Genomic DNA, 27,382 nt, shown 5'->3' with positions numbered 1-27,382 from the left:
AAAGACCAAAGTTTTCATTAATGGCCAAAAGAAGAGAATCATTCTCAATTCCGTTCTTCACTATAAAAGAATACAGACCATAAGAATTCTATCCAGATAATGTGGGCCAATTTTAGATGCTCAATCTATTAACTGCTTTCCTAAGAGAGTATGTCTTCTGACATAGGAAACTTGGCTTCCTCTCCAGCGGCTGGCAGGAAAGAGAGACAGAGGGCCAGAAAGGGCAAGGGACCATTCTTGCCTTCCTTGATCGGTGGGATGGAGTAGGAAAGAGTCTGCAGAGTTTCTCTTGGTAACTCCCGGTTTTCTACCTGATTGGTTTAGAAGAGATCATATTCTAAATACCCCCACTATTGCTTGCCTTTTTTAGAACTCTGTGATTTAGCTTTTGCTTCTTTATCTTTTCACTGTCTCTCTCCACTGCGAGGGTGTAAGCCTCCATGTCCAGTCCCTCTCGCTAAACTCAATGCCTTATGCATTCTGGGAATGCGGTGAATGTTGCAAGGGAGCAGAGAGAGTCAAGTCTGAAATCAGGAGGGCCTGAGATGGAAATTTATACTAGTGAGAAAGTTCTATACAGAGGTCAATCTTGAGTAAAGTGGGGGCAGGCAGGGCAGAAGAAAACACATCAGCCTCTCCTTCTGGCTGCCGTGAGGAACAGGCAGCCTTGGGAGAGGAACACGGCCCCTCGAGCGCTCCTAATTCCCTCTTTATTCTATTTGGTTTCATTATCAGGATAGCAACAGTATTATTTTTCAAGTAAATATATGCTGTTCCTGTCACATTATGGTTCATGTAGACTTGCTGGTCAGTCGGCTTTTTCTAACATTGTTTCTGTGGGAAAATGAGCCACAAATTCCAAATAACTGACTCACCAAGATTTATAATATAACCAGCTCAAATTATAACCTGGTTTTCATTTCAGCTGTCCCCTATTTCCCTCTTCTCTTTCTTTTCATGTTTCTCATTCTCTCAGCTGTCTTCCCTCCCCCGCCTCCCCCCCATGCTCATGTACCTGCACGCCCATGTGCTTATGTGCACACACCTTATAGTCTCTAGAAATAAGAGCATAAACAAACATACCCGGTCTCAGATCCAGTTACCAGGTCTCAGAATTCTTCCTTAATCATAAAAATTATGAGTCAGATATATGGAGCTCACACTCCAGTCCAAATCACATGCTTGTTGAGGCTTTATCAAATAGCCAGTGGGTTAGTGTCCTGATTGCAGTCTCTTCTCCTTTCAGTCTATCGTGAATATACCAGTAGCTCTTCACTGCCTCTACAGCACGGTTCTGCATCAAGTTAGCTCTTTTTCTTCCCATAGCACTTCCATGCCAAGTACAGAGAGTTTCCTCCCTGAATTCAGTCGAGGACTGCTGTGTCACAATCCTATCCCACCTTCCCAACTTCACTTTCTATCACTGCAGCCCCAGGACTGCATTTAGATCATTTCTTTATCTCTTAAGCACACACTTAACCATCGTACCTGGGTGTCTTCACTCATGTTCCTTCTCCCTCTGGTCTTCCTTTCTTCCCCCATCATCCTTTTATGATCCAATCAAGCCCTAGATCCTTGGTAAAAATTTCCCAATCACCCCACGATACAAGGTTCCCTTTCTAAACTCTTTCTGTGTTTCAGAGAACTCTATGCATTTGTGCAACGTTTTCATAGCTTTTTTCCCCATATGTTTCCTAAGACAGCCTCACAACAACACAGCGAAGTGGGTACTGTTAAGGATGTACAATTCACAGATAAGGAGAAAGCTTTTCAGAGATGTGAACTGATTTACCTCAGCTTGCAGAGCTGGAATGTGGCAGGAAATTATCTTTAAACCCTGGCCTTCTGATTTCATGTGAAATCCCCCATTTGGCACTTACTATAAACCTCTTTGGGTTGGTCATTATTTGCGTCATTTTTCCGCAGTCTTCCAAACTAGATTATAAGCTCCATGAAGGCAGTAGCTATGTAGAGAACTTGTCCCAATGCATTATAATACACAAGATGAGAACTCAATAAATATTTGATTGAATGATTCTATGAGTAGGTCAATCCACTCATTCACCCCATTTAAGAAGCTTCTGTGATTCCGCTGTCTTTTGTCCAATATTTGGATTCTGAGTGCTCACCTGAACGCTCTATGAAAAAATGCAATATACGTTGGCTATTTTCAAACTTCTTAACCTACTAATCCCCAAAACAGGCTGCAAATTCCCCTAAATTTAAATTCCCCATAAGATCCTTCGATGAATAAAATGAGACCAGCAGGTGTTTCAATCTTGGCCAATGTTGGCCAGGAGTTGTAGGAAGAAAAGGTGGGGAAAACGGTAAGTGAAGTTGAGTCATCTGGCACACTTGCTGAAAACACATATATCCAGGATTCAGATCCATCACTTTCTCAATCATGTTTCCTTACCCCACGTTATATTGAACACATGACCCCAGGGAGCATATTACCCAACGAGCCAGTGGCAAAGTGATGCTGGCTGAAGGCTCAGCAACAGACTAGGCTGTGTTCGGCATTTGTTTGTGTGGGCAGGAGTACTCATGATTGTAATTCATACTGCTGGTGAATTTTCTGCTCGTGACATTCTCCCCGTTTTGTAAAAAAAGGGTTAAATAGTTCAATATCTTATAATGTTCCTCAAAGAGCAGCTGTAGCATGTGAATCTGGAAGTCACTGAACAACAACAGGTTACCTGATAGGTGTATTTAAATAGAGGATTTTAGGAGAGGAAAAGAATTTCAGTATTTAGAGCTGAATTCAGAAGGTACTCACAGGCTCTCCCCGGGATCCATCCTGCCCTGGAGCACCTGGAGGTCCTGCTTCTCCCTTTTGATGATTTAAAAAAAAAAAAAATAAGAAAATTACATTTTCAGACATGTTTATAAAATAGTGATATATAACACTGAGTATTAAAGTACCTTAGATACAACATAAACATTACTTCTACATTATTATTATTAATAATGTTATGTGGCCACTATACTTATGAGTACAGCATAACATATAGAATTGTCGAATCACTATGTTGTATGCCTGAGATTATCTACAGCACTTTAACAAAAAAATGTAACACCGTATGCCAACCATACTTCAATAAAAAGTAAATATTCAAAATTTTGTTTGCTATTTTATCATTTACTTAATATCAAAGAAAAATTCTAGTAAGTGTACAGGATTTTTTAGGTATAATTATAGATTCTATTAACAAGTTAGGTAAAAGGCCTAAATAAAAGGAGATATATATCCTATTTATGGGCAGAAGAACTCATTCATAGTCATGAAGCTATAAAGTCTTTATAGCATAAAGATGTTAGATGTCTCCAAATTAATCAAAATTTAATGCAATTTCAAAAGAAATCCCAAGAAAATATTTGTTGTAATGTGGCAAAATTATTATAGGATTTAAGTAGAAGGAGAAATTACCAAATGGCCAAGACAATTTAGGAGAAGACCAAAACGGTGAAATGAATTTGTTCCTGAACACACATCTAGCTATGGGAGTTAAGAATTTATAGCACCACCCCAGGGAGAGAGAGAAGATCACTGGAACAGAAAAGTGAGTCCAAAACTGCTTTTAATAAGTTCAGTATCTGGAAAGGAATCAAAACTGCAACAAATGGTACTTGGATTATTAAATACCATTTAAAAAATTAAATGATATTTATTTTTTATTTTTTTAATTAAATTTTAATTTTTTAATTAATTTTAATTTAATTTTTAAATATCATTTTAAATATCATTTTAAAAAAATAAAACTGAATAATCAAACACATGCACACGCAGAGGAAATAATACCAAGGTATGAAAAGTAGAATTTTAAATACTTTTGAAGGAAACAGAAGAAATTATATTTATAAGCTGGGGGCAGAGAAGAATTTTTAAAGTAAAATGTAATAAAACAAACCATAATAAATTTTGATTATCTGACTGCACTAAAAACATAATGGCTTATCAAAAGATATATCAAAAGTCTAAAGACAGACCACAGAGTAGAATAATAAACTTGCATGTAATAACAAAGGGTTAGCAAATTAGTATCTAGAATGTGAAAGCCTTCTAATACTCAATAAGAGAAATAAAAAATAAAACCAGATTATAAAAATAGATATGAAATTTTAAAATTCCTTCTGTATTACTGATTTTAACCCTTCCTGACATCAGATAACTCATTATGAAATTCATGAAGTGACTATATAAATATCCAATCTATTATGGCAGCAGATAATGGAGTTAATTTATAAAATAACTCTGATACTATACACTCATGAGAGTAGGACATTACATTTATTGCCAAGGTAAATGTGACCAAGGTTTATATCAATCCTTCCATATTTATTTTTATTTAACTTTTTACTTTAAAGTTGATCATTCTGTTGGAATGGAGCCACTGGATTGGATCATTCTTCTGGATCTATTTGAACTAATCATTCTAATTTGACCTTGCCTCCCAACAGTTACGTTTTAAAACCAAAATAAAGTTTTCATTAAAAATGGAGTTACTTAGGGACGCCTGGGTGGCTCAGTTGGTTAAGCAGCTGCCTTCGGCTCAGGTCATGATCCCAGCGTCCTGGGATCGAGTCCCACATCGGGCTCCTTGCTCGGCAGGGAGCCTGCTTCTCCCTCTGCCTCTGCCTGCCATTCTGTCTGCCTGTGCTTGCTCTCTCCCCCTCTCTCTCTCTCTGATAGATAAAATAATAAGATCTTAAAAAAAAATGGAGTTACTTATAAGTTATTACTTGAAATTATTTGAAACTTTAAGTTAGTATCCACCTAGTTAAAATTAACACCTAACATGTTTATTTTTAGGTGACTATAATGACTAGCATAGTTTTTAGTTATATGCCTTTAAAATCCTATGCTTAAATGATTTAAGCATCTTATTTTCTATCCACCCTTTCGCATCCTCAAAACTTTCCCCAAATTGCCAGTGTATATAACAGTATCTGATACCACTTTACAATAAATATTAGTGGAGTTTATTCCTAAAATGTGTAATATTGACAGGTCAGTACAGCTTTAAACTACCAGAGGCAGTGTCATAAAGGGCAGGGGTGGAAAGAAGCCTCTTAAACACACAGACACACCCTCTATGCTTTTTGAAGCCTTCTAGTCATCAGGAGCCATGATTTTGTTTTCTATTCAGCAAAGTGCTGCATCATAACCATGTTCTCTGCAATGATGCCACATTTTGTTTCATACCAGAAAAAACACTTCATTCTACTCGAGATAAAGAAAGCAAAGCAAAAAGCATTTTTCTTGTAAATACTTCAAATGCCTGGGTTGAAATCAGTCTAAGGGTGAAAGAGTCTCAGAATACACATACTGATGCACATGCCAACGTGGTTTTCCACAGTTTCATATTCCAATGAATTTCCCAAAATTGTAGAAAAGAAATCACAGAAGGAAGAACCAATAAAACCTGGCTAACATAATCAACACTTGGGAAAAAAAAAAATTCAACCATATCACATTATGGAAACACAGACTCTCCCACTTTCATGAATTCTTGCATTTCATAAGGACAGTGAAATACCAACTCAAGCCAAATAGTTCATCTGGTCCAATTTTATTTACAAACACTTGCTGACAAGCTGACAGCGGACAACAGAGGGAGCAAAACACAATGTTTTCCTGTAAGTTAACCAAATTGGGAGGTGCTGCTGGCCCAATGGTTCTACAGAAAAGCTTATGAAAACACCAAAGAGAAACAAAGATATATGTAGGATTCACTAAGTCTAAAAGCTCTAGGTCAAAAAGTCTGAAAAATTGAAGGGATGTGTCAGGACCTAACACAACAGGGAAACACTGCAATGACTATACCTAAACTTAACATTCATGTTAACAGTCAGGAGGATTCACCCAAGCCATTGGTGCTCTTGGACAGCCCCCACGTCAGCCAGCTCAGCTTCAGTTCATGTGGGAACTTCAAAGGGCAAAATTTCAGGCTTTCCTGCAGACCTAATGAATCAGACACACCAAATGGTGGAGCCCAGCATTTGGCTTTAACAGCTGTCCAGCTGATTCTGACGATCTGAGGACCATGGCATATCTGTAAGTCCTCAGGTCACTGACCTTCCCATACCTCCGGGTACTGTCATATGTGACTTGCAAGCAAATCTGCAGTTTAGCTCTTATATATATAAAGGGAGGAGGGCAATCGTCAAATAGTATAGTAAATGCTATTTACTATAAATAAATAGTATTTATTTATCCCAATAAATCTGGGATTACCTAACTATTCTGCCTGGTAAAAATTTCTCCATTTACTTCTCTGATGACCCAATCTTATTTTTTTCTAATTAGCAGGATGTTTTTTAAAATGCAACTAATCATCATCAAGGTTTATCAATAACAAAGTCCCCAAATTATTTGAGGATTTATTTTTATTCCTACTTTATGGACATGATGATACATAATAATATGAATAAAATATCTAGTCTTTATCATCTACAGCAGTAGTTCTTATACTAGCTGCATCAGAATCTTTGGGAGAATTTGTTAGACTGCAAATTGTGGACTCCACTCCAGAGTTTCTGATCCAACAGGTATGGGGCAGATGCTAGGAATTAGCATTTCCAATGGGTTCCTGAAAAGTGCTGATACAGTAGACTTTGGGACCACTGCTCTAGCCCAGATCTCCAGATGCTTACACATCCTTTCTGTTCTTACCAACACCTCTCTACAATGACACTGTATATTTAGCTTCACACTTGGCACCGAGTTTTAGGATGGTCAAGCTATTCAACAGGTATCTTGTTAATATAGGTGCTATTTTCCTGACACGCACATTCTTTAAAGGCAAGAAATATCTTTTTTGCTTTGCTTTTTTTTTCATTACCTAGAATACTTACAGTAACGCTGAACAGAATGTAAAACTATATATAAGGTTATATGTCCCCTTCTTCATTAAACACTAAAACATATCAAGGAAGGAGGAATGGGTTGTTTATTCTTAAATGTTTAATTTCAAGGGGATAAAGGAAATGGGGAAAAACACTGACAGATAAGGCGACAGCATTTGCTGTTGTAAAATTATGCACACTGGTTATGAAAAGATTCTACCTCAAAGTGTCCTCTTGATAGCCTGAATAATGTTTCACAGGGAAATGAAGAATGTTTTTTTTTGGGGTCATTTTCCATAAAATAATTAAATGCAATACACAACCTGTGAAATTCAGTATTATGATCAGAACCTAATCTGATTATTTGATTGCTTTCATGGTCTGGAGAACCTGGTGCATATATATTTGTTTGGCTGGTAGATAAAGGCACACAGCATGCCCCTGGCTCTAATTTATCATTTTGCTACCCTATTATTAATTTCTTTTTTGATATAAAAGAATTGAAAAAAATGGTACGCTAAACATTATTTCTAAATCCAGTTTCTACAGCTAATGTCAAAGATGATTTACTCCACAAAAAGCAGCTATTTTTAAGAAGAAAATTTAACCAAAAACAGACATGTAAAACTTGCATTGCATGTGTATTTCCTTTCATGCTAAGGTCTCTGGTACTTACCCGCAAGAAATTAAAGAACGAAGAGTAATTTAATTTGTGGCCATAGCAACCCTCAAAGTCAGGAGGGTGACCATTAAAACATAATTTAATTTTGAGGAGATTATTTTATTGTTAAATGAGTAAAAAAATGAGTAAAAAATACAGTTAATATTTTAATATTTTAAAATGTCATAAAAACAGTAGGGTCAATAGTTTCATCATCATGTTTTATAATTGAGAAAGATTATTTGGGTGTAACCTGATTTTTCAACAATTTAGTGAAAGAAATTTTCATTGGTTATTAAATTATGTCTATGTGATCTTGGACAAGCTATTAATTTTCTCCATTCCTTAGTTTCTTCATCTGTAAAAGGATAATTTTTTTTTTTTTTTTTACTTATAGTTCAGTGACTTACGAGATTTAATGTGAGAATGCATATAAAGCGCTGGGAAAAGAGCCAGGCCTGTAGTAAGTATCCAATAAATTATGTCTCTTGCTATCATGTGTCCTGTCCTGTGTTCACTTCTCGTCACACCCAGTTTAAACACCATTTTACAGTATTTTAACTGCTAACTGGAATTCTTATCCCTCTACCTCACTGTTATCTGCCACACTTGCCTAGGCAAACCTCAATATTCAGTAAATCAAACTGAAAGCTTCCTCAGACCCACACTTAGGCTTTGAAGTATAGCCTCAGGAGGGGGAAGTACTACAGTACTACAGTACTACAGTCACCCAGACTGTAACTTTCAGCTTCAGTGAGACATCAACGCATCTTCTCTAGTTCCTTAATCTCCTCTGGGCCACATTTTCCACACAGCTAAATAAGAGGTTCTCCAATCAACAAAAACTACCTCTTCCCTGTCTCTTTCCTGTCTCTCAACTGGTGACAACTTCATAAGAGAGAACGGAAGTCAACCATCTTGTCACCAAACCAACACACTCACCTGAATTTTCATCCACCCACTCTTTTTTTTTGTAACCTTTCTCTCTGTCTTCGAAGATTTTATTTATTTGGCAGAGAGAGAGAGATCATGTCCATGACAGCACAAGTAAGGGGAGCAGCAGGCAGAGGGAGAAGCAGGCTCTGTACCTTGCAGGACCCTGGGATCCTGATTTAAGCCCGAGGCAGACGCTTAAAGGTCTGAGCCACCCAGGTGGCTCCCTCTCCCCCCACTTTTGTTTTTAACAAAAATAGGTATCCCTCCTACAACGTAAGATAATCCTTTCCAGTTCTGTTCACTCTCCCACTCCTCTCCCATTCCTTCTTCTCTCTAAATGAGACAGGGCTCCTTATCAGGATTTAACTATTTGCTGGACATCTACTCTTAAATGTGCCACAGAAATCATATATGCACACACTGTACTTCTCATTTCTCCACCTCTGAACAGAAGACATAGTTAACCCATCCCAACAAATAATTCCATTAAATAAACATCAAACTTCACTATACATTAAAAGGAGATGCTCAAGAAATTAGAAGCCTAGTAAGCCACTCCAACTTTTATACTCCTATTAGTAGAGGTCTAAATACATGCAAAACATTTCAAATTGAGAAAATTTGCAGACAATATCCAAACAAAACTACTAAATGAAAAACATAAAATGAAAATCCAAACATTTCAGTAAATTTCCCTCACACAAAAACAAACATGAAGCAGGAAAAAAAAAACTGCAAAAATTGTCATAACCTGGATTAATATTAAACAAGCAGTTTTAGATGTAAACAAGGATGATATAAAAATAAGAATCCAGGAAATAAATTGAAAATACAAAATAATCTCATATATTACAATTAAATTACTAGAAACTAAGGGAGAAAATATTTAACTTTAAATTTTTAAAGCTACTGAGAAAAAAAACTAAACATAGCCAATAAAAATGACATTTTTAAAAAGATAAAAAGGATCAGAGAAGTGATAGAAGACAGTCAAAGAAGTTGTAACAGATCTAAAATTAGAGTCCTCACATATAAATTCAAACAATGTAACAGAACTTCTTATTTATTCATTTATTTATTTTTATTTAATTTTATTTTTTTTTCAGTGTTCCAACATTCATTGTTTATGTGCCACACTCAGTGCTCCTATTTATAACTATATTCCAAGGGGCGCCTGAGTGGCTCAGTCAGTTAAGCAGCCAGCTCTTGATTTCGGCTCAGTGATCTCAGGGTTATGAGATCAAGTCCAGCATCAGGCATTGTGCTCAGCATGGAAATTCTCTCCCCCTCTCCTTCTGCCCGTTCCACTCATGTTTTTTCTCTCTCTAAAATAAATCAATAAAAATTTTTAAAATATATATTTATTTTAAAAACTATAATCCAAGATAATACTCCAGAATTACAATAAGCCTTGAATCTACTTATTCAAAGGATTCTGGGATAAGTGGAATTCTTAAATCTGAGACATAAGTTATGCTCTTAGACTTCCCACAGAAAGGTTTTTGTTTTGTTCTGCTTTAACTCTCCAGGCTTCCATACAAAAAGACAAAGCCACTTACAAAGGAAAGACAATCAGGTTGACATCAGCAGCACATATGAGAGCCCTACAGCAACATCTCAAAGAAATTCAAAGAAAAACAGTGACAAGACAAGAAGTCTTAATGCTATAATGACAGCAACAAGACAGTGAAGCCAAATTGTCATTCAAGTAGCAAGAACAAAAAAACATGCTAAACACAAGAATTCAGAGAATACTGTATTCAAAAACACTTCCTAAGCAATACACAATAGAAGAAGTTTCATAAACCAAAATGATGGCTAGGAATTATTGGTTAAAGGGGCTGATGAGAAACACCATACTTAATTGCAAATTTGAAACAAAGGTGGAGAAAGTGTAGAAAATAGTTTATAAATATTACATAATCTGACAAAGTAGAAGTAATAGCATTAAACAAACAAGAAGAAAAGGAGGAAGGAAAGGAAATAGAATAAATTCATTAACTGACACAGAAATGATAAAGTATCATTTGAAGTTGGCAATGCAAAGCATATGTCTAAGGGAGGCAAAGGGTTGCTAAAGGAATTCTAAACTGTATTTGTACAGATTACTAGAGGTATTTGTATAAAGACCCTTAGTAGTTAACACCGCTGTACTGTGTATTTGAAAGTTGCTGAGAGACTAGAGATCCTGAGTTCTCATAACAAGAAAAAAATTTTTGGACCTATATGAGATGATGGATGTTAACTAGAGTTTTGTGGTAATCATTTCACAATAAAAGTAGGTCAAATCATTACAATGTACACCTTAAATTTATACAGGGCTGTATGTCAATTACTTCAATAAAACTGGAAGGAAAAAGAGCACTGGAAAAACAAACTTTCGTTAGTCCTAAAGAAAGAAAAAGTAGAAAGACATTAAAAACTGACCACAATGAGGAAAAAAAAATAAAAAAGCATAGTAAATAGAACATAATGCACATAGTAATATAACAAAATTATAACATAAGCATTATGATAAATGTAAGACCAAACCTATTAGTGAATAAAAACAGACTCAATCTCTTAAAAGGAAAAAAACTCAGATTGCTTTTAAAAGCAAAGACCAACTCTATGCCTCAGATAAAAGAAACAACTAAAAATTATTGAAAAAGCAAACAACAGAAAAATGTGCAAAGGTTTAGCAAGCAAATAAGAATAATCAAAATGAAGAAATGCAATTCTTCTAAATAAGGCAAGGCAAACTTCCAACTAAAAATTATTAGGGAAGACAAAAAAGTGATAGTTGATAATGTCAAAAGCCACAATTCAAAATGAAGATGTAATAGTTATGAATATCCATGCAACAAATTAAAACCACATTCATGAAACAGAGGATAGAAGAAGCATAGATGAAAATGACAAGATAGGTAAAACAAAACAAAAATTAAGTATATAGAATATTTAAAGAAGACATTCAATAAGAAAATTTTACAAATATACTGAGTTTCACATTCTCAAAATAGAAATTTACCTTCTTATATGACAGGAAACATTTCTTTTTTTTTTTTTTTTTTTTTAATTTTTATTTATTTATTTGACAGACAGAGATCCGGAGAGGCAGGCACAGAGAGAGGAGGAAGCAGGCTCCCCGCTGAGCAGAGAGCCCGATGTGGGGCTTGATCCCAGGACCCTGAGATCATGACCTGAGCCGAAGGCAGAGGCTTTAACCCACTGAGCCACCCAGGCGCCCCTGACAGGAAACATTTCTGACAGTTGAACATATAATAAGTATAAGAAAGAATTTCAACAAATCCCATTAAGAAATGAAACAAGATGGGATCAGGTGGGAGACAAACCATAAAAGACTCTTAATTTCAGGAAACAAATGGAGAGTTGCCGGGTGGGGTGAGGAGGAGGGATAGGGTGGCTGGGTAATGGACATAGGAGAAGATATGTGCTATGGTGAGTGTTGTGAAATGTGTAACCCTGACAATTCACAGACCTATACCCTTGGGGCAAACAATACATTATATGTTAATTAAAATTAAAAATAAATAAATAAGTAATAAATTATACAAATAATATTTTCTGATACAGTATAATAAAGCCAGAAATTGACAACAGAATCAAAATAAAAGGATTTTCAACCTAAATTTTTTTAAACTTTCAAACAATTTCTAGGAAAAAGAAAAATATAATAAAAAATTACAGAATTTCTGAAAAGTAATAGTTTGAAAACATTGCACATTAAAATCAAGGTGACACAATTGAAGCAATAATTTAAAAATATATATAATTTAAATACTAAAAAAAAAAATAGTAATGCAATGAAAATAAATGAATTCACTTCCCAATTGTAAAATCTAGAAAAATGTGAGAAAAAAGGAAGTAAATAGTACAAAAATAAAAACAGAACAAAACCCAGAAATGGAAAAAAAAATAAAGTTAATAATTAACTTACAATATTGGATCTTTGGGGGAAAAACAAAAAGAACATAATAGAGAAGCCAGAACCTCATTTATAATCAAGAAAAAAAAAAAAAGTAGAAAGCAAAAGCATAAATAGTCTAAGAAACAACAAAGAAACCAAGAAAACTTTTTTTAAAAAAACAAAAAAGGACTGGCACCTGAGTGGCTCAGCTCTGCCATCCGATCAGGGCATGATCCCAGGATCCTGGGATGGAGCCCTGCATCCGGCTCCCCGCTCAGTGGGGAGCCTGCTTCTCCCTCTCCCTAGGCAACTCCCCCCTGCTTGTGCTTTCACTTACTCTCCCACTCTCTATCAAATAAATAAATAAAGTCTTTAAAAAAATGAAAGGAATTTGCACAATTCTGTATTTGAAAAATGTAGATGAAATGACTGATTTCCTAAGAAAATGAAGTATACTATTATTGGCCCCGTGAGAGACAGACTGCTTCAGCCAACCAATTTCCATGTAAGAAATAAAAGCTATCAAGAAGCTTTTCAACACAAAGAATATCAGGCCCAGATGATAATGGAGAAGAGAAGGAGAAACGCTCTGGTGCATGAATTCAATTGTAACCACCAATAATAAATGATTATTATGTAATATAGAAAATCAAAAATGAAAAACATTAAAAATGGTACATTAAAAAGACAAGAATACAGCATAAAAATAGGCAAGAGATCAATGTAATAGAACAGAAAACCCAGAAATAAACCCACAAGTATATGGTCAATTAATCTTTGACAAAACAGTAAAGAATAGCCAATGGGAAAAAGACAATCTTTTCAACAAATGGTGTTGGGAAAACTGGACATGAAAAAAAAAGAAAACTGGACTGCTGGCATACACCAAACACAAAGATAAATTCAAAATGGATTAAGAACTTAACTGTGACACCGGAAACTATAAAAATCCTAGAAGAGAGCACAGGCAGTAATTTCTCCCACATTAGCCATGACAACTTTTACCTAGATATGTTTCCTGAAGCAAGGGAAACAAAAGCAAAAATAAATGATTGGGACCATATCAAACTAAAAAGCTTCTGCACAGCGAAGGAAACAATCAACAAAACTAAAAGATAACCTTCCGAATGGGAGAATGTATTTGCAAATGACATCTCTGATAAAAGATTAGTATACAAAATAAAGAATTTATACAACTCAACAACCAAAGAACAAATAATCCAACTTGAAATATGGGCAGGAGACATGAACAGAAATTTTCCAAAGAAGACATACAGATAGCCAACATACCCATGAAAAGATGTTCATCATCATTTATCATCAGGGAATGCAAATCAAAACTACAATTAGATATCTCCTCACACTTGTCAGAGTGGCTAAAATAATGAAACACAAGAAACAAATGTTGGAGAGGAAGTGCATAAAAAGGAATACTTTTGCACTTTTGGTGGGAGTGCAAACTGGGACAGCCACTGTGGAAAACAGTATGGAGGTTCCTCAATAAGTTAGAAATGGAACTATCGTATGATCCATAATTTCACTACTAGGTATTTACCCCAAGAATACAAAAACACTAATTCAAAGGGATACATGCACCCCTCTGTTTATTGCAACACTATTTACAATAGCTAAATTATGAAAGCAGCCCAAGTGCCCATCAATAGATAAATGGATAAAGATGTGGCATATATATACACAACTGATTATTATTCAGCCAAAAAATGAAATCTTGCCATTTGCAACAACATGGATGGAGCCAGAGAGTATAATGCTAAGTGAAGTCGTCAGAAAAGTACAAATACTACATGATTTCATTCATATGTGGAATTTAAGAAACAAAATAAAAACAAAAACAAAAAAAGAAAAGGGAGAGACAAACCAAGAAACAGACTCTTAACAATAGAGAACAAACTGATGGTTACCAGAGGAGAGGTGCTTGGGGGGGATGGGTGAGCTAAGTAAAGAGGACTAAAGAGTATACAATTCATATGTACATTATTCAGTGAGCACTGAGTAATAGATAGAATTGTTGAATCACTATACTGTATACCTAAAATTAATATAACCCTGTATGTTAACTACATTGGAAATTAAATTTTAAAGCAATAAAATAAATTAATAATTTTAAAAGGACAAGAAAAATGCAATGTTATAAATAAAATATGCCAACAAACTGAAAATGAAAGGAAATGAATAAATCCCTGCAAAAGCACAAATTACCAAAATGTACTCAAGAAGAAAGAGAAACACTAAAGAGCCCAAAATTTAGTAAAAGAATTTAAATAGTAATTAGAATTTTCCTTACACTTACAAAACTGAAGTCCAAATGGTTTCACCGGTAAATTCTACCAAACAAGGAAAAAATGAGACCAATCTACACAAACTCTTTCAGAAAAGAAAAGCTAGTATTACCTTGATACAAAAGCCACACACATACACAAAAAATCACGAGAGAACTACTGACCATTATCTCTTGTGAACACAGAAACAAAAGTCCTTAATAAAATATTTTCAATTGAATCTAGCAGTATATAAAAAGAGTAATATAAATGGCTAATTGGCATTTATCTGAATAAAGCATGATTAGTGTAATCATGATTAGTGTATAAAAAGTCAATGTTATACAACATATTAAATAAAAGAGGAAAACAATATAAATCAAGAAATGCTGAAATTTTTTTATAAATTCAACACCTAATCATAATTAAAGAGAAAAACTCTCAAGAAACTACAAATAAAAAGGAATTTCCCAACATAATGAAGGAGTTTCAACTAACAGTTACGGGTAAAAGACTACCTATGATTAGAAACAAGGCAAGAAATGTCACTACTTCTATTTGAGATTGTACTGGAGGGCCTGTACAGTGCAATAAAATTATTACAATAAATTTAAGTCATATCGATTATATAGAAGAAGAAAACAGACTTTATCTCTAAATAATATGATCTATGCAGAAAAATCTAGGGAATTTACAAAGAAAGTTGCAGGAATCAATAAGTGAGTCTAGCAATACTGCAGGATATATGATAAACCAAACTAGTTCTTTTTTTTTTTTTTTTAGGTTTTTTAAAAATTTATATGACAGAAAGAGAGAGATCACAAGTGTGCAGAGAGGCAGGCAGAGAGAGAGGGGGAAGCAGGCTTCCCGCTGAGCAGAGAGCCAGATTCAGACCTCAATCCCAGGACCCTGAGATCATGACCTGAGCCAAAGACAGAAGCTTAACCCACTGAGCCACCCAGGTGCCCCAAACTAAACTAGTTCTATTTTCACAGGTTAGTAAAAAAAATTAAAAAACCCTTAAAAATATCTTCACAAGAGTATTTTTAAAAAACATAATATTGGGGTATGAATTTTACAGAAGACATAAAAGATCTGTACACTGAAAACTACAAAACATTGCTGAGATAAAGAAAAACTATTAGTGGAACATTATACCATATTCATGGATTGGAAGATTCATTGTTACAACCATAACTCTCCTCAAATAAATGTAAAGATATGTATATACTCTCCTGTCTAAAAGTTTAAGCTTAATCTCAGCCCTTCTGCCCCATCTTGAATAGAAGCTGAACTTGGTAACTCAATTCCAAAAAAAAATGTGCAAAGAAAAAAGCAGTAACTTCACAGTGAAGAAACATGACAAATATTACCATAACCAAATCATAAAATTTAATATAATCAGTGATTAGTCATATGGATAGTATATAATCTGATATGATGAGATGGGCACTTCACCTTTGTGTTATCCTTCCCTCCCCACCAAACAAACAAGCAAACAAAAAAACGAAAAAACAAAAACAAAAACAAAAAACCCAAACCTGTAATTCCAGCCTAATCATGAGGAAAACATCAGAAAAACCCACACCAAGTGACATTCTACAAAATACCTAACCAAAGCTCTTTAAAACTGTGAAAGTCATGAAAAACAAGAAAAGAATGAAATTATCATAGATTATAAGAAACTAAGGAGGCATAACAAAATAATGCTATGTGGTATCCTCAATTAGGTCACAGAACAGAAAAAGGACAGTCCTGTTAAACTAATAAAATCCAAAAACAGTATGGAGTTCAATTTACAACAGTGTATTGCTACTGATTTCTTAGTTTCGACAAATGTGCCATAGTAATATGTTAACATCAGGAGAAACTGGATAAAGTGTGTAAAGGAACTCTGTATACTGTATCTGCAACTTTCCTATAAATCTAAAATTATTACCAACTAAAAAGTATACTTAATAAAACTCGGGAGGCTTCTCTGTAAAATTTTTCAAGCTGACATTTATGCTTATAGGGGATTTGCTACACTTAGTATATTCATTACAATTTTAAAATGAAAAACAAATTTAGATACACTGTCAGATTTCAAGACTTTACAGCTATGATAATCAAGACAGTGCATTGTTTACAAAAGGATGGAGATAGATTACTGGTACAGAATCAAGAGTCCAAAAATAGTTTCACATGTATCGGTGAAATCTTATTCGGCAAAAATGCTCATATAATTTGGTGGGAAATGATAGTCTTCTTAATAAATGATCCTGAAAGAATTGGGTGTATTAATGGAAAAAAATCAATCGACTTTTTCCTCATGCCATACATGGAAATTAAAATCATCAAAAATGGATTATAGGCCTAAATTGATGGCTAAGATGATAAAGTTTTAGAAAATATAATGTTCTAAATGTAAGTATTTAGAAAAATTGACTTTTTTTCTCTTTTAGAAGAAAAGACAAGAGAAAATCTTATAACCTTAAGTTAGGTAAATATTCATAAATATGACACAAAAGGCATGAACCACAAAAGAATTTAAGAAGTTGGACTTCATCTAGATTAAAAACTTTTCTTATCAAAGGTACAGTAAGTGAAAAAGCAACCCAAAGATGGCAAGAAAGTATTTTCAAACATAGATCTGATCAGTGATTATTGAATAACTATGTAAATATACTCAAAACCACTGAATTATGTATACAATAAATTAAATAGGTAAACTGTATAATGTGTGGCTCATTTATGAATAAAGTTGTTAAAAAGTAAAGTAAGGTTTACACTTATAGGTATGTCCATGCAAACATGCTACCCAGATTAATATCAAAAAGGGAAATAAACTAGAAGTGCCTGGGTGGCAAAGTCAGTTAAGCACCTGCATTGGGCTCAGGTCATGATCCCAGGATCCTGGGATCAAGCTCTGTGTAGGGCTCCTTGCTCAGTGGTGAGACTGCTTCTCCTTCTCTCTCTGCCTCTCCCCCCTCACGTGTGCTCTCTTTGTCTCTCTCTCTCTCTCAAATAAATTTTTTAAAAATCTTTTTTATTTTTCAATAAAAAGGGGGGCAAAAATTAGGAAAAGAAAAACTAAGCCCAAAATTAGGTGGAGGAAGGATATAATTAATATTAGAACAAGAATAAATGACATACAGAATATAAAAACAAAAGAAAAAATAATTAAAGCTAGAGTTGATCTAAAAATTTTTGGATTTTTTTTTAAAGATCTAAAGTATGGACAAATCCTTAGCTTAACTAAGGAAAAAAGGTAAGACTCTAATAAAATCAGAAACAAAAGAAGAGACATTACAATTGATGCCACCGAAATAATAAAAAAAAAAAACACAAGGGACCATTATGAATAATTATATGCCAACAAATTGGACAAACTAGAAGAAATGGATAAATTCCTAGAAACGTAAAACCTAACAAGACTGAATTAAGATGAAAGAGAAAGCCTAAACAGATCAATAACAAGTAAGGACACTGAATCAGTAATCAAAAATTTCCTAGAATAAAGAAAGTCCCAGGACAGGCAGAATTCACAGGTAAATTCCACTAACTGTTTAAAGAATTGATATGGGTCCTTAAAATCTTTCAAAAAATAAAAAAGGGAACAGTCACCAAATCATTTTATGAAGCTAATATTAGCCTGATACTAGAGCCAAATAAAACACCACAAGGAAAGAAAACTACAGGCCAACATCCTTGATGAACATACATGTAAAAGTCCTGAACAAATAGTATCTAACTGAATTTAACAGTACATTGAAAGGATCATCCACCACAATCAAATGGGGTTTATCCCTGAGATGCAAAGATGGCAGTATATGCAAATCAATGTGATATACCAGATTAACAGAAAAAAAGATAAAAATCATATGATCATCTCAAGAAATGTAGAAATAAAAAATTAACAAAACTCAATGTCATTTCACGATTAAAACTCTCAAAAACTAGGTATAGAAGGGATTAAACACAACACAATAAAGATCAAACACACACGTGTGTGTATATAGATATATATGAAAAACCCAAAGTGAACATATTTAATGATGAAAACTGAAAGCTTTTCCTTTCAGATCAAGAACAAGACAAAGATGCCCTGTCTTGCCACTTCTTTTCAACAAAGTACTAGAAGTACTAGCCAGATAAATTAGGTAAGAAAAAGAAATAAATAACATCCAAATTGTAAAAGAAGTAAAATTGTCTCTGTAGATGACATGATCTCACATATGGAAAAACCTAAGAACTCCATCAAAAAACTGTCAAAAATAATAAATTCAGCAATGTTGCAGGATACAAAATCAACATATGAAAATCAGTTGCATTTTTATACTCTAACAGCAAACTATACAAAACAGAAATTAAGAAAGCAAACATATTTCTAATAGCATCAAAATAATAAAATACTTTGAAATAAACTAAACCAAGGAAGAGAAAGACTTATACACTAAAAACTAAAAAACACTGATGAAAGAAATTAATGAAGACTCAGATAAATGAAAAGCCACCCCTAATCCCTAGGTTTATGGATTGGAACATTTTTTATTGTTAAAATATTCACACTACCACAAATGACCTACACATTCAATGTGATCCCTAGGAACATGATGACATCTCTAAATCAAATTTTGACCAAGTGACCTCACTGGTTGATGTATTACACAAATCCTCTCCTTAGGTATTCAAAAAACTTACAGCAGAACAATTACGTGGGCTGCTGGCACATTCCAGATAGACTGACAATATATTCATAGGATTGATACCCATTTATTTAACAAGCTACAACAGAGGAAGTCCATTTCTACTTGATAATTAGTGAAAAAAGTTTCTCTCAGTAAGAATATGAGGTGCAAACCGATCATCATAAGGGCATGTGCCTTTTGAGTTTTTTAGGGGTGTGAATGACAGGCACCTTGCAGTTCCTCTTGCTCTAATTCTCTCATACTAATACCACCACACAAGTAATAAAGAAGTTGTTGAGGTTAAGGATGAAGTCCCCCTACCTCCCACCCATGTCCCTCCCTTATTGGGAGATAAGAGCATGGTACCTCTTCTTCTAACCCACCAAACAAATCCATTTGAATGACTTAGCAAAGAAGTTCAAACTTCTGATATCCAGGGATTTTATTTCTAACACCTAAGAATTCTCAATAGACTCAAAAGAACTTCACTACCATTTTTAAATTACAGTAAAACAACTTTCAGCTCATTATTTTATGCCATTGTCATATTGTAAAAAAAAAAAAAGTCATATATCAGTACATTTTTCTAATGTTCACTCACAAGTTACAGAAATCTTTTGAGTTTTTTATGTAAATACCTTGTAACCAGGACTACCCATTAATCCATCCTTTCCATGTCTTCCTGGTTCACCCTAAAAAATAAATACAGATATTATAATACATTTTTGTACTACTTTTTCTTTCTAAAAGAAGACAGTACAAGATAATTTTTATTTAGTGTAAAATACTCAAAAGCTTCTTCTGTCAAACTCACAGCACGTCCAGGAAGGCCAGGAAAACCAGCATTCCCTTTTTCACCTTTTGTACCCTATATTAAAAACAAACACTTAGAAAACAATCCATGCAATAATTTAAATTTTTGTTTTTATTACTCAAAAAGAGCTTCATTTTTTGTTTGTTTGTTTAGCTTTCTGAATCTGTCTTTGTGCCTTTGACACTTCCACAGTGATTTTCTGCTCAATAAAGAAAGCATGCTTGACCTTGGTATGGGCATATTTAGCACACATGGAACCACCATGGGCCCTGTTGACATGTTTTTCCATTTTAGGCAAATTCCTAAGACTTTAGGTCTCACAGCACAAATTCTTTGAAGTTGGCTTGGGCACACACATGCGGATCTTGATGGTTTCTCAACTTTCTTGGTATAAAGGTAAACAATTCTTTTACTAGAGTTTCTGGACAGCCTAGTTTTGCTAGCGAGTTTTGTAGGCTAGCCTATGATGATAGCTGGACGATTGGGAATGCCCCAGATACCATTCCTAGAGGAAGTACAACAAGGATTTAAAAATTCCAACTCAAACTTCTGTTAAAAAGTAAGTCAACATCTTTATGTAGTGACAGAATTCATGAAACGACAGCTAGTGTTGGCTCTACAACTCCTGGCAAAACATTATTTTACCAGGCCAGCCAACACAAAGACATTTAAAAAAAAAAATGGTGAATGCAGGATTATTACAAATGTCTAAACACAGAAACCACATCTTGGCAAAATTAAAAGGCAGAGAAGATATAATCTTCCTACAATGTGAAGAAATTAGAAGGCCCAGAACAGTGATTCTCCATGGACATGATGTCAAGCAGCTCCCACTTCCTCCCAAGGAATCTCTCTCTACAAATACTTTAAAAAATCAGAATGATCAATAACATGATGCTTTCTTATCAAATACCACATACCAGGTATTATTCTCTATTTTCATTACTCTAAATAAATTTCCTGAGAAAGGTAAACAAAGCTAATTGCTATAATGGTGAGTCAGCTGGGACTGAAACATGAGTTTTCTACTTCCATGACATTCAAAGTTCCATATGGATATTTTGTTTTATAACTCATACTTCCCTTTTTGCCATAAAATCCAGTTGATCCTTTATCTCCTTTGGGGCCCATTTCACCCTAAAAGAGAAAATACAAACACTGAATTTTATTTTTATTTATTTTTTAAAATCTTTATTTCAATTCCAGTATTTGTTATGTCTCTTTTTATGTGATTTAACCAGGGAATTCTGTGTGTACCTGAAGAACATGTGTATTCTATTTCTCATGTTTTATATACACCTTTTCAAACCATGTATTCTGAATTATGCTTCAAGTAAAAAATGTTCTTGTTGAAAAAAAAAAGAACTTTAACTGAGGGTATTCGTTGAAAATAAAGTCTATCAGAGGGGAGGTGGGGGATGGATGAAATAGGTGAAGGGAATTAAGAGTAAAATTTTGATGAGAACCAAGTAATGAGGTATAGAATTGCTGAATCACTGTATTGTGCACCTGAAACCAATATAACACTGTATGTCCAGTAACTGGACTTAAAATAATTGACTTTTAGAGAAATACAAAAATGTCTCTTTAAGTTTAAAGGAAATAAACACCAATTATAAACAAGGTTTAATGGCCAACATGAAATAAAATAGGAATAAAATAATTTAAATTTTATTTACAAAAGCCCTACATTTGAGGCTTTATGAAGAAAAACAGGAAAAATAAGGATAGCTGGAACTTTCACAGGGCCTAAAATACAGGGCTTAGAATTAAAAGAATTTCCATATATTAAAACATACTTGTCAGTGTTTAAGTACCATAAAATTTGTTACTGGAAATTTTAAAGAAAATTTGTAAAAAGCTTTATGTAACTATGGTAGCAATCCAATCATTTACTTTATTATACTTCATATTTGAGCATTTACTTATAACACATTTGTAACATAAAGGACTTCTAATTTCAAATAAAATGCAAAATTAGTGAATATTAAAAGACTAGACTTTTTTTCAACCTTTAATCCTGGCATTCCATGAAGCCCAGGAAAACCAGGAAGTCCACGGTCACCCTGAAAATGAAACTAAAATTAATGAAAGAAAATATATTTCAGCCTAAAATATAACATAAATTCTTTAGCTTCACCTTTGTCAAAATCTACTGGAAAAAAAAATCTTCGAACAGTTAAACACATATCTACATTAAAACCTTATCTCTATGAAAGATCAATCCTCATTTATCAGGGTTTCCTTTAGGATTAGAAAAAGAAAGTATTTTTGAGACTTAGGTGAAGTTTTTCCAGTTCTGTGAAATATATTGTTGGTGTATATATATTTATATTTATATATTACTTATATATAAATATATTTATATATTTATATATTTATTTATATATCATTTATTTATTTATTTTGCTGTGCTGGGGGAGTGCAAGCATGAGCAGGAGGGAGAGGAGTAGAATGAGAGAGAGAGAGAGAGAGAGAATCCTAAGTAGGCTCAGGCTCAGTTTGGAGCCTAATGCAGAGCTCCATCTCAGGACCCTGAAATCATGATCTGAGTGATCAAGATCAAAATCAAGAGTTAATTGCTTAACCAACTAAGGTACCCAGGTGCCCCAAATGCTCTTGGTATTTTAAGGAATTCTATTGAACCTGTAGATTGCTTTGGGTAATGTGGGCATTTTAACATTAATTCTTCTAGTCCTTGACTATAAAATATCTTTCCATTGTGTCATTATGAATTTATTTTATCAGTGTCTTATAGTTTTCAGAGTAAAGGTCTTTTATTTCCTAGGTTAAATCAAAAAACTTGAAAACAAATGAAAATGAAAACACAATGATCTAAAATTTTGGAGATGCAGCAAAAAAACTAGTAGTAGTACATGAACTCAATAGTGTTGTAGAATATAAAATTAATACCCAGAAATAAGTAGCATTTCTGTGCACTAATAATGAAGTAACAGAAAGAGAATTAAGAAAAGAATCACACAGTTGGACCAAAAAGAATGAAATACCTAGGTATAAACTTAACCAAGGAAGTAAAAAAATCTATACTTTGAAAACTGTAATTCAATGTAATCCTTATCAAAATACCATCAACACTTTTTCAGAACTAGAAGAAATAATGCTAAAATTTGTATGAAACCACAAAAGACCCCAAAGATCCAAAGAAATCCTGAGATAGAAGAAAAAACCTGAAGATATCATACTTCCAGATTTCAAGATACACTACAAAGCTACAGTACTCAAAACTGTATGGTAGTGGCACAAAATAGAGAGCTAAGAAATAAACCCATTCTTATATGGTCAATTTATTCTATAACAATGAAAGCAAGAATATACAATGGGGAAAAGAGAGTTTATTCAATAAATGGGGAAACCAAATAATTAACATGCAAAATAACGAAACTAGAATCCTTTTCAACACCATACACAAAAAATAAGCTCAAAGGATTAGAGACCTAAATGTGAAACCTGAGACCAGAAAAATTCTAGAAGAGAGCACAGGCAATAATGTCTCTGACACTTGTCATCACAACATTTTTTTGGATATGTCTGCTAAAGCAAAGGACAAAAAAGCAAAAATAAACTATTGGGACTTCATCAAAATAAAAAGGTTCTGCACAGCAAAGGAATTATCAATAAAACAAAAAGGCAACCTACTTAAGGGGAGAAGATACTTGCAAATGATATATCCAATAAGGGGTTAATACTTAAAAAATATGAAGAACTTCAACAACTCAACACCAAAAAAAAATCTGATTTTAAAATAGGTAGAGGACTTGAACATACATTTTTCCAAAGACATCCAGATGGCCAGCTGACACATGAAAGGATGCTAAACATCACTCATCATCAAGGAAATGCAAATCAAAACCACAATGAGGTATCACCACATACCTGTCAAAATGGCTAAAATCAAAAAGGTAAGAAATTAAAAGTATTGGCAAGGAAGTAAAAAAAAAAAAGGTGGGGAGTGGAAATTGGCATAGCCACTGTGAAAAGCTTCCTCAAAAATTTAAAAAGAGAAATACAATATGATCTAAAATTCCACTACTAGGTATTTGCAGAAAGAAAACAAAAATGTAAAACAAAAAGATATACAGACCCTATGTTTATTTCAGCATAATTTATAACACCCAATATAGGGAAACAGCCCAAGTGTTCATCAATTAATGAATAGATGAAAAAAATGTGCCATGTACATATATGTACATACAATGGAATATTATACAGCCATAAAAAGAATATCTTGCCTTTTACAACAATATGGATGGACCTAGAGAGTATTATGCTAAGTGAAATAAGACTGAGAAAGACAGATACCATATGACTTCACTCAGATGTGTAATCTAAAAAAAACAAAACCAAACAAATCAACAGAAAGATGAAACAGACCTATAAATTACAGAGAACAAACTGATGGCCGCCAAAGGGAAGAGGAATGAAGAGATGGTCAAGTGGGTGAAAGGCAGTTGTAGATATACGATTCTAGTTATGAAATGAAAATGTCAAGGGAATAAAAGGCACAGCATAGGGAAGAGAGTCAATGATATTATAATAATGACGGATGACAGCTATGCTTGTGGTGAGCACAGCATATCATACACAGACACCAAATTATTATATTGTACACCTGAAATTACTGTAGCAGCTATACTTAAGTAAAAATTTTTTAAATCTAAAATCTTTTTTTTTAATTATTCACATATTTTAAAGAATGATCGAGTTATTGAATGGATAAAATCCTCCAAAGGCAGCTTTTTTCATTCTAAGCTTCCATATCTCTATAAACTCAAATCACCAGACCCCATGGTTACATTGCTACTGCATTTTCAGTTTCCAGCATTATCTACTGGCCTCCCACTGTGAAAGAAGGGATCGACCTCTAAAACCAACCAGCACCCTCTCCCCATCTCCACTTCTAGGAAACACAAATTCCTTAGCTTTCTATGACAACATTGATTAAATCAATTGTTATCATTTCTGATACTAAGATTGACAACTAAACCATAAATATGCTGATTGCTTGCCTTTTCTTGCCCTACAAGTTAAAAATTGCCTGTTTTGGAAGGGGCAGGAGGTTGACTACTTATTTTCTTATAAATTTATTACAACATTGAACTCCAATCTCCAACTGTCAAAATCACTGAGAAATATACTCATATACGTTGAAACTTTGATATTCTTTGCCTTTTCTAGAGGCTTCTCATTTGTTTCAGTATACATTTGTTCTCCTGTTTATTTCCTTGTTAGGGTAATACATCATCCCATAGCTTCCTGAAAACGAATTCATGGAAGACCACTTTCTGAAATTTAAATTTCTGAAAACATCTTTATTCTGTTCACTTATGTAATTAATAATTCATAGACCTTTGAAGGCTCTACTCCATTCCCTTCTTGACTTTAGTGACACTAGTGAGATATCTGAAGCCTTTCTGATTCTGATCACTTGTATATGACATTTTCTTTTGGTGGTTGTAGGGTTCTTCCCTCTCAGAAAGCATGTAGGATCTTCTGTTTTTAGTGTCTTACAATGTAAAATTGTACAATATTAAGCATAGATATGGTCATAATCATCCACTATGCTAAAACTATGGAAGACTTTTCATCTATATGACCCCATGCTTACACATGTAGACTCCCACCACACACCCAAACTCCATCCACTTTTCACATACACAACCTTCCCTTAGCTACCTCTAAGCATACTGTGTTACCAGAACCAAGAGAGTAAATAGGCCTGCAGACTCTGGAAATGGAAATCAGGACCCAGGATCTGGAACGTGGTCTATGAGGAGGTCATGTACTACAGAAGTGCCTCTTTATTGGCTCTGAAGTCCCATCACTTCCTACCAACGAACACAATGGAAGCACCATCTATCAGGGGTTTTCCCTCCCTGAGGGCACTAATGACACTTTGTCCAAGTCTTCTGCTCAGGTCTTTTACCAGTTTCTTCTGAGATTTTTTGCTGATCTTTAATTTTCCTAAGATCATTTTCTGGTTCTTGATGATCAGTTCATATGGAAGCTGATGATAAACTCTCAGCGAGTACAGTTCAGTGACTGAAATTCTCCATATATGGTGTGGTTGGGTCATTTACCTAAATAGCTCTGGCTATCAGTGGATTCCCCATAGAAGGATCTTCTTTGCCTATAGTTGTAGTACAACTCCACCCTTTCTTTCCAGTCTAGAGACGTTCAGCTTTATACTCTCCAGATAGTAAACATGTGTATCTTGCCAGGGTAGAAGAAAAGAGACTAACTTAACCACACAGAGGTTAGGAAGGAATAACAGGATCTCACTATTCTTAAAGAAATATTCAACCATGTTTCCATTTTTTATTTTTTTAAATATTTTATTTATTTATTTATTTGTCAGAGAAAGAGACAGAGAGACAGGGAACACACAAGCAGAGGGAGTGGCAGGCTCCCTGCTGAGCATGGAGCCCAATGCTGGCCTAGATCCCAGGATTCTGGAATCGTGAACTGAGCCAAAGGCAGATGCTTAACTGACTGAACCACCCAGATATCCCCATGCTTCCATTTTTAGCTCTACCTTCTAGTCACTTCCATTTTCAGAAATACTTGTATTACCATTTCCTAAGCCTTAGGGATGTGTGCTCATGCGCACACATGCAAAAGGGATTCTCTCTCATATGAGTCATATCACTTTTTATTTTAAGATAGAGCTTCCTTGGGTCCTTTCAGATTCCAAAAATGTAGAGCTATTATCTTCTTTTTTTTATTGTCATTTTAGGTTTTATTATTATAATTACTATTTCATGATTGTAGCTTTATGGGAGTTTAAGAGCAGAGAAAGTTAATGTGTATATTCTGCCCTTCACCTTCATCAAGAAGCCGCAGTAATTTATTGATGCTTAAACAGTAATATCCAGAGCACCTTCCACTGGGAGGCTTTAAACCTCCTGGACAGGGTTATTTCTATGACCTCTTGTGTAGGAACGCTAATATTCATTCACTTATTCTGTTTTATCCTAAACCAATTTCATTCTTTATCCACTCTGGTTAATTGTAGGAAAATCTGGAAAGGTACTTATCTAACTAGACCAATACATTATTGACCTTCTTAATTTAAAAAAAAAAAAAAACTTAATTTTAACAACTGATCTATTCCACATTGAGATATTCCTTTCCATTAGTGAAAGAATGGGAGGTATTATAAATTTTTACAGAGAGGGAACTGGGGCTGTGAGCCCAGGAATTCCATCATCTTCTCCTATGATAACTGATGTCAAATAAGGAATA

The 27,382-nt window shown here is 34.2% G+C and overlaps 1 protein-coding gene across 1 annotated transcript in view; it reads right to left on the bottom strand.

Annotated features, from left to right (window-relative positions):
* Positions 1-2,057: 2,057 nt before the first annotated feature.
* LOC132018618 (collagen alpha-1(XXI) chain) overlaps positions 2,058-27,382 on the bottom strand; it is a 145,800-nt gene continuing 120,475 nt past the window's right edge. The window contains exons 13-18 of the mRNA XM_059401543.1: positions 22,132-22,185; positions 21,193-21,256; positions 20,120-20,163; positions 19,944-19,997; positions 2,780-2,833; positions 2,058-2,138 (exon numbers count right to left, since the gene is read on the bottom strand). Coding sequence (XP_059257526.1) covers positions 2,058-2,138; positions 2,780-2,833; positions 19,944-19,997; positions 20,120-20,163; positions 21,193-21,256; positions 22,132-22,185 — 351 coding nt within the window. The remainder of the gene's footprint in view (positions 2,139-2,779; positions 2,834-19,943; positions 19,998-20,119; positions 20,164-21,192; positions 21,257-22,131; positions 22,186-27,382) is intronic.

The sequence above is a fragment of the Mustela nigripes genome, chromosome 5, assembly GCF_022355385.1.
Source record: "Mustela nigripes isolate SB6536 chromosome 5, MUSNIG.SB6536, whole genome shotgun sequence".
Taxonomy (NCBI): Eukaryota; Metazoa; Chordata; class Mammalia; order Carnivora; family Mustelidae; genus Mustela; species Mustela nigripes.
This window is presented reverse-complemented; position numbering and strand designations above follow the sequence as displayed.